Source organism: Beta vulgaris, chromosome 4 (assembly GCF_026745355.1).
Source record: "Beta vulgaris subsp. vulgaris cultivar EL10 chromosome 4, EL10.2, whole genome shotgun sequence".
Taxonomy (NCBI): domain Eukaryota; kingdom Viridiplantae; phylum Streptophyta; class Magnoliopsida; order Caryophyllales; family Amaranthaceae; genus Beta; species Beta vulgaris.
In genome coordinates, this window is record NC_079205.1 from 32,752,264 (window position 1) to 32,761,411 (window position 9,148).

Sequence of the window (9,148 nt, forward strand, 5' to 3'; positions counted from 1 at the left end):
GTAGAATTTGTTAATCAAAGCAGCAAAGTTTTGGATACTACCTGGTTTTAGGCTGATCAGCCATTGCAAGGCTGGTCAAGATAAGGTGGCCCCGAAGGATTTGCACATAGTAGCTTCCAGGAGGTGCTCAGGAATGGACAGAGTCCACATCTTTTGCTTATATTGCGCCACATGATCATAGGGATCCGCAGCTCCATCGTACAGCTTGTGAGGCTGGGTCACATTGCTCTTCTTAGAGATCCTAGCCCTTGCAATTTCATCCACGAAGGGGGACTGCGCATAGCCATTAGGAGACTCTTCAGCCACGGGGGTTGGTGCTCCAGGTAACTTTGCTAGCATGCGAAGTATGTTTCTGTTCTGAGATTCTAGGAGCGCCATTTTCTTGGTGGCGGGATCTGCTTCCTCTCCTTCTTCGTCAGACTTGGCTTCCTCGTCCTCGCCTTTGCTGGCGCCTGAATCTTCAAGATCGAGATTACGGGGAATCACGCCACGGACACGGGTCTTGGGCGTCTTGCTACTCTTGACAAACTCCAGCTCCTTCCTGAGACTATCAATAGTCTGCTGAGTTTCAGATTGATTGCGGCGGAGGTCTTCCTGAGCCTTCAGCAAGGCAGCCTTCATCATTTCGGCGGTATCATCAGCCATCTATTCCTAGAGGGGAATGAAGGTATTTTCTTTTGGAGATTTTTATGAGAGTTAGCTGTAGAGCCCCACGGTGGGCGCCAAACTGTTTATGCCAAATTCTGATCAGGTAGAACTTAGCTCAGGATCTACAGCCAATGGAAATGCAGTTATGAACAACAAAAGATGTTAGCTACGAAAATAAACAAAGGCAGAAAAGAACAAAGCACCAAGAAATGGTGACACGGAAAACCCCAAGAAAAAGGGTAAAAACCGCGGGTGGAATTGAGTCCACCAATCCACTATGTACCAGAATTACAGCTTATAGCTTACAGCTTGCAGCTTATAGTTTATACTAAATACACTTGTGAATAATGTAAAAGTAGAAGAGAGTGTTTGAATGTAAATGATGTAAAAGCTTATGCTACCCAAATTGTTCCCCTTCTATATATACTAATACACATTCTGAACATTGCTTTTTTATTTGAACATTGTATAACCAACTCCTAATAAGGTGCCACCTCCTAAAATCAAGGGGTACCTTCTCTTCTGCTCAGCAACTGCCTTCACCCTATTTCTTCGGCATAACAACATTGCTTGACTTGGTCTTGATCAATATCCAATGCTTTTCAACCGGATCATCTTATGAGCTTCATAACTACTTGCTGTAGCTGCTACCTGATGCTTCCTAGCTGTGGCAATCAACCTACCTGCAAATTCCAGCTTAGGAAAAAATTTAGGACATAACAGGGCTTGAACTTAAAAACTTTAAAAAAGAAAACAAAGATAAAACGTAAGAGGTATGGTAATACCTCTGCTCATTGAGCAGGGATGAACCGCACAACAAGGGAGTGGAGAAGAGCTCCGGTAAGGGAGGCGAAGAACCGGCATGTCCGTGAAGCGACATAGGCGGCAGAAGACCAGTGGTGCGGCGCGAGTATGGCAGCGCAGGTCGGGGTTTGACGCGCCAGTTGGGCGTTGCGCAAAGGGTGGCAGATGGTGGTGGTGGTGTGAGTAGTCGAAACAGAAGAGAGAGAAGTCTTGATTCTTGGTGGGGTTGCGCTTTTCGGCCGGAATTAGGGGCCAATTCTGGGAATCCCTTCTTAAGGAAGGAAGTACTGGAGATGGAGAATGGTGAGTGAAAGTGGTGACTGGTGAGGGATGCTTGGAGCGCTGTGTATATGGCTATTTATAGCCAAGCTCATGGCTTCTAGAAGCTCAATACCATGAGCTTTGTTGGGTGGTTTTTGGCAAAACCGAACATTGAAAAGCTGAACAAGTTGACTTAGATGAAGGTGTGAGTGGTTTGGCAGAGAAAAGCTGAGCAAGTTGGGGCATGTTTGCCATAGAAGAAGGATTGAAGTTTGTAATATTTTCTTTATTTTTCCTTTAATTTATTAAATCAGAAAATAGTCATTGTTTCAATTTTTAACCACATAGTTTGGTGATAGTTAAATATAGATCTACTATTTTTTTGTCTAATGAATTAAACAAAAGAATAGAATTACCCTCTTTTTTTTTCATTTATGTTATCTTGTATCTAAAATAATTACTTCTTTTTACAAAGTCTAGTAATTTATATTTAACATGATAACTTAAAAATTCTAAATCTTAGTCAAATTAGTGATAATTATAACTAATTAATTGATTAAACATGGTTAAGTTGTTAGGATATTATATTATAAATATGAACATGGTGAACCACTACCCTAGATACTTTTAGTTTGGTTTTCTCATTTTATTAGTTTAGAACTCCAATTCTAATATTAATTATCTTGTTTAGTTTTCCCATATCTTAGAAGCTAGCTTAAAATGACCATCTCTATATGGATTCGACCCTATTTATCCCGCTAAATTGTTAGGAGATTTTGCTAGGAATTATATTTGATAGGTGTACGACAATCTATCAATTAGTAAAGAAAATGCAGCTGATGCATCAATTATGATAACGTCCTAAACTTCAAGACGTTCTACCCCAGTATGCCCTCTTTCTTAATAAGGGAGGCTTAGAGTTCCTCTATCACTTCAGTGAACCTTTTCTCCATAGAGTTTGATAGTAGTAGCCATACAAAAACAGATTTTCATCTTTCCCTATCTGCTTGTAAATTCCAATAGCAGTAGTAGCAGTAGTAGCAGCAGAAAGCTGAACGTGTTGCTCAGTAATCAAGAAGAGAGCTTAGCTGTGCACCAATAAGTATAATAGCAAGAGAGGCCAGGCAAGCAAAGAACTGACGGATAATTAACAAAGGAATCACATAATTTCATCAACTAACGCTTCTACAAAACCCCAACCATCCTCAGTATCGGGTCCAACCCAGTAGCCAGTTAGTGTCCGACGACAATAACTTACATCAGAAAGAAAGGACGCTAGAATAGACAAATCCCTGGGTGCTACTCCAATGTTGCAGCAAGAGTCCAATCTCGGAATTGTGATGTATTTGCTGATCCAAACAGGTGCGATAGTTTTGAACGCTGCACACACAAATTCCATAATGTCAAATTGACAATGCAGGTTATGTTGAAATGCTACTCTTGCTGAGCCACTCTACAAGTCTCGCTTTGCTAAGAGGTCATATTAAAGGAGAATATCATAGATTATGTATGAACTACATAATTTAAAATTAAAACAGGTCAAAGAGAAAGCAAGATACTGACAGCGGATATCGAAACTCCAATAAATACCAAAGTTCAATGTCATAAATCAGTTTCCGGCAGGAACATTACTGGTACAGTGTCTCTACATTTCATACTATCCGCAATGAGCCACAGCTTCTCTAATAGCAACAGCTCTTATATTCACCATAAGAGACTATTACCCACATACATCAAACATCTACACCAAGCCCCATAATAAAATCCAGACTTGAACTTATCTTCCCCAGCCAAAGCTCTTGGTTCCTCGAACTTTAAGCAAGGATCAGCACATCATATAGGCACCAAACAATGACAGATTTCATTGCCACAATTGATAAAAATCATCTAAAGAAGCATGGTACATATTTCAAGATACAGAACTAACAAAAAGAAATAGTCGAAGAAGAAATGATTGGCTGCTAAGGGAATTAAACTTACTTGCTCTTGTATGTCTTAGGCTCATTGCACATTGACCAGTTCTCTCTTGCTGTATGCCCTGAAGGAAGTGTCATATTGAGTCAGCTAAACCAAGAAACAAATCTAGTCATCAACATGACAGACTAACATGAAGTTTTGGAAAATACAAAGGTTTCTAACACATACTACCTCCATCCATTAATAGACATCCCATCTCTAATTTGGGCACTATTTATAGGTAAAGAACATTCTCAAAAGAAAATTCCAATATATAAGATAAAACATAGCCATGTGGGGTCTTGTTTGATTCATCTCATTGTGTACATTTGGAAAATCAAACTTTTATAATTTTGACTAATATGTAATTAAAGATATTAACGATACAAAACGTGCATTGGAGAAATAGGAAATCTATTAAGGGGCAGAGGAGTATAGTTAGCAAATATGGAGGCAAATGTCCGGCATCAAATTCCCCCACAGAATGACAGAGAGCACAAACAAATAGCAAAGAGAAGATTTCTGAAAGATGGAACTCTAGTTTTATGTTGTGAAGAATTTTGCCAAGTCGAGGTTACAAATGTTTGTTATAAATATTGGAAGTACCATTCTACTGGAATTATTTCGAAAATTGCACCTGCAACTCTGCAAGTAGAATTTGCAATGCAATACACATTTTTTTCTTAGATTCAGTAATCATATTCCTCAAACTCTGAAGCCTCTACCAAGCTACATATGAATCTAGAGAATACGGAGTAGCTCGGTCGTATTTCTATATGAGGAGGCATAGTCCATATGCTATGACCTCCAGACCATTTTGTTCTTTCAGAATTTCATTCAAGCTCAAGGTATCACTACTCAGTTCTTCAATGCCAGGATTACTTCTGACACACGGACAATTAATATTAACTCAGACAGGCAGACACAGTTTCTTGGAAGAAGTTGTGTCGAACCTCATACCAACAAGATCTTTGGTCCCGTTGGAATTAACATAGACCTCCTCTTTCACTAGTGTCTATAGATATATGCTTGTCAGTTCTTTGTTATCTCCAATGACCAGCCATTTCCCTTCACAATATTGCTTCTCTATATCTGAACCGAATCCCAAAAACTGACTCTTTAGTCCTCTAAACAACTAAATAAGAATAAGACCAAACTAGTTCAAGCAACACTACTAAACCATATGCATACATTGAATCATAAGAAATTATAAATGGATATTATTTCCACTACCACTTTAATATAACTACACACAAATCTTTAATGATAAAAACTTCATATGCCAAAATGTTTCACAAGTACACTTACAGGATAGGAATACAATTGAACAGAGAAATATTTTTTGAAGGTTCCATTGCATGTGGAGGATGTAATATAATTCACATTATTCCTTTTAACTTCAGTAAAAAAATCTCCGCAACTCCACACCTTGAAAAAATCTCGGCTCGATAAGAGGCATGATTACAACTTTAGATCCTTCAATCACACCCTTCATACGCTACAACCGCAACCTTTACTTACAAGTCATTCCAACTCCATCGTGTACATGCCTCACCCTTCCTTATCAAGGTATGCTACAACACTTCGATACTTACTCTCACGGTCCGTTTGGTAGTTGGTAACAAATGGTGGTAATGGAAATGAATTTGTATGTAAATTTGTAAAGAAAATAATTATTTATTCCCATGGTAATGCTAATCTTTTCTTCTAAAATTTTTATTTCCATCTAATACCATCTTGTAAGTGGTAATGAGTGGTAATAGAATTTGCTTCCCCTCGAAGTAGAAACCCAAGCTTATGGGTTTATGGGTGAGATTGCTTCCCCATATAGGAAAAAAATAAACTCCGGGGTTAAAATTGTCTCTCCATGGAATTTTAAGGGTGCTTCCTTTGTAACATTACACTTTAAATTTATTCCGATTACCACCATTTATTAATGACTACCAAACGGACTGTAAGTCAAAAGTAGGCTCAATCCCTCTCAAAACAATAGTCTAAAAGGCCTTACACCTACAACTACAATTAATCTTTGGTCCCTTCCAAGACACTACAAAACCTTTTCTTTTTTTCGTCCTACTACGAGGAGTTTCCACCGCCTTCGGCTAGTGGACTAATTTTCTGCGAGAGTTTGCATGTGTACCCCAAAGGACAGTATCCCTCCCAGCTGAGATTTTTTCCGTACCGAAGGCTCAAACGCGAAACCTTGGTTAAGAAGCGAGAAGCCCTTAACCACTCACGCCACCCTTAGTTGGTACAAAACCTTTTCTTTAACACAGAGGCCACGCTCATTAGCTAACATCGCAACTATAACCAACAACACAGTTTTGCTGCTATGTTCATAATCGCAAACCAAATTTGTGCCTTATCTAGTACAATAATATCTTTATATTTAAAGCAAACATCCAACCCCAACTCCTCAAAATCACTAACTTTGCAATTATCAATATGCTAAGGCTTTGTTTGGTAGGAAGGATTTAGATGGAAAATAAAGGAAAGTAAAGGTAAAAACAAACTTTCTCATGTTTGGTAAAAGAAAATAAGAGGAGTTTAATTGAAAAAGAGATGAAGTGGACGGAAAAAAATACTCTTAAATACTTGCTTTTCTTTCCTCCCAAAATCAGAGAAATTTGACAGAAAAAAAAGGTAAGAATGTTTTACCTATGTTTTCTTTATTTCCTTCATTTCCTTTCCTTTATTAATGACAACCAAACATGTGATTCCTCTCAAATCTACCAAATATATCAAATGTTATAAACTACAACTACCTTCTTTTCTCTTCTTTTCCTTTCTCTTCTTTTCTCTTCCTTTCTTTTTCCTTCCTTTGTTAAAACAACACCAAACAAAGTGTAACTTGGACAATATGAGTAAACCAAATGTTAAGCAATTTTTAAAAAAGCTACAATACACATATAGTACATAACAATATACTAATTTAAATAGAATTTCAAGATAATTAAAGAAGCGCAAAATTACATTAGCTCAATAATTTTCTCTCTGACATTCAAAAGGTAAGCCGCAATTATATATCTAAAACCCTAACATTATGAGACATTTTGAGAGCTAAAAAAAAGTAGATAAGTCAAATAAGTTATGAAAAATATAAAGAAACATAGTGTTACCTTGTGCGGAGCAAAGATTGGAAGAGGAGAGAAGTTCAGTGTAACCAAGAACGCCATTTTCATCTTCTTCCAATTTTTATATGTTTCCTTTTTAAAGGAGTATGTAATTGATGCAGTGCAAATTTGCTGCAAGTATACCGTAGAGCGGCCCGACAATAGGTTAAGGCCCAAACATGAAGAGGTAATACTTGCTACCGTTGGTCTTGTAGGAGATTATTTATTTTTAATTTAAAATTAGATAATAGAGCAAATCCAATATTAAAAAGAGAACGTACAATAACTTTTCTTAATATAATGACCAGTTTAATATATTTAGTGTCCAATTTTATATATGCAATGAGCAATTTACTTCATTTAGTAATAACATTTTTTAATTTGTTTATTGACTAGTTTAATCCATTTAGTAAGACCGCCGGGTTATTTTTTGAAAATTGTTTGTTGTAATTCGAGATTTGAAGGGAAACAAAAAGGAAAGAAAAAAGAAGAAACGATTAGATTGGTGCGAGATGTCCACAAATAGTGTTGGGTTAGAGTGAGATAGAATGAGCATACTAGAAGAATATAAGCTTGGATTTGTCTAATCTTATGTTAAAATTAGACCGTCTATTTTAATAATTTGTGGAATTACTGATTCTGTGTTGAGAAGCTCTACCATTTTTATCTTATACACGAGTTACTCCTATTTGCGCGGCAGAGCCGTCAACTGCTATTTGTCAGATGCCAGCATTTTCAAACTCGTCTTCATATGCGGTTTCGACAATAAAGTCCGCCAATGCTTGGGCCTTAATGGCCGTGCGAGGTCGGTACTCGATGTCAAACTCTGACATCTCTATTGCCCACTTGAGCAGTCTGCCGGTCGTGTCAAGTTTATGGAGAGCCTTCTCCAAGGGCTGGTTGGTGAGTACCTGGGTGGTATGGGAGTCGAAGTATGGCCTCAGCTTTCATGCCGCTATGAGCACGACATATGCCATCTTCTCCAGCAGTTCATACCTCTGCTCTGCTCCAGCTAGGACATGGCTTATGAAATATATGGGGCTTTGCTGCCCCTGCTTTTCCACTAACAACACCGCAGCTACCGTCTTCTCAGACACCGAGATGTATAGCTGCAGCTTATCTCGAAGTTCGGGTCGTGTTATCGTTGGCAACTTCTTGAAGTGCTCTTGACCTTTTCGAAGGCCTGGTTTTGCTCATCCCCCAATTCGAACTTCTTGTTTCCCCTAAGGACTTTGAAGAATGGCAGGGCTTATTCTGCCGACTCGGAAACAAACCTGGTTAAGGCCGCCATCCTCCATGTCAGCCTTTGGATGTCTCGTATGTGCTTTGGCTCCGGAAACTCGTTGATTGCCTTGATCTTGTCGGGGTTGGCATCTATTCCCCTCGCTTACCATGAAGCCCATAAACTTGCCGGACATAACCCCAAATACGCACTTCTTAGGGTTCAACTTCATTTGATGCTTGCGGAGGGTCACAAATGTTTCCCCTAAGTCGACAACATGAGTATCCTCCGTGAGGCTTTTCACGATGCTATCATCGACGTATACTTCCACATTCCGGCCTTTCGGATGTTCAAAGATCTTGTCCACCAGATTCTGATAGGTAGCACTGACATTCTTAAGACCGAACGACATGGCCTTGTAAGCGTATACCCCTGCGTCAGTGATGCAAGCCGCCTTACTTCTATCAGACTCTAATAGGCTGATCTGATGGTACCCCGAGAAAGCGTCCATGAAGCTCAGCAAGGCGTGGGCGCTTGTGGAGTGTACTAGTTGGTCAATCCTGGGCAATTGGTAACAATCTTTGGGGCAGGCTTTGTTAAGGTCAGTTAAGTCTACATACATCCGCGATGACCCATTGGCCTTTTTGACCATTACCACATTGGGTAATCACTCTGGATAGTCGCATGGTTTGATGAAATCTGCCGCTAGCAATTTATCGACCTCTTCTTTGATTGCTGCATTTTTTTTAGGAGAAGTTTCTCTTCTTCTATTTTACCGGCCTCACATCCTCATAGACGTTCAACCGGTGGAAAATGAATGCGGGGTCGATTCCCGGCATGTCGTCTGCGGAGAAGGCAAAGACGTCAGCATGATCACATAGGAAGTTTATTAGGTTGATCTTGACGTCAGTTGCCAGGTCTGCCAAATCTTTACCGTTCTTTCCAGCCTATCTAGCTCTAGGCTAATCTCTTCTGTCTTGCACTCTGGGCTAGGTCTCGACAGGTCTATCGGCCTTCCCTCAAAGTTCTCCATTGATAGATCCCGTTTAGCCTTATTCTCCGTTCGACACCTTTTCCTCTCTGATGGCGGCGTCTCTGCTGGTCGCTTATGATCGGAATTCTTGAGAGCCGTCACGTAACAAGC

The 9,148-nt window shown here is 39.3% G+C and overlaps 1 protein-coding gene across 1 annotated transcript; it reads right to left on the bottom strand.

Annotated features, from left to right (window-relative positions):
- Positions 1-2,840: 2,840 nt before the first annotated feature.
- On the bottom strand, positions 2,841-6,956 carry LOC104907201 (hypothetical protein). Its single transcript, XM_010696094.3, has 3 exons — positions 6,789-6,956; positions 3,694-3,751; positions 2,841-3,093 (listed from the first exon to the last, which is right to left on the bottom strand). Exons 1-3 carry the CDS (start codon positions 6,849-6,851, stop codon positions 2,873-2,875), a joined length of 342 nt encoding a protein of 113 aa, XP_010694396.1. The 5' UTR covers positions 6,852-6,956; the 3' UTR covers positions 2,841-2,872.
- Between the last annotated feature and the right edge of the window lie 2,192 nt (positions 6,957-9,148).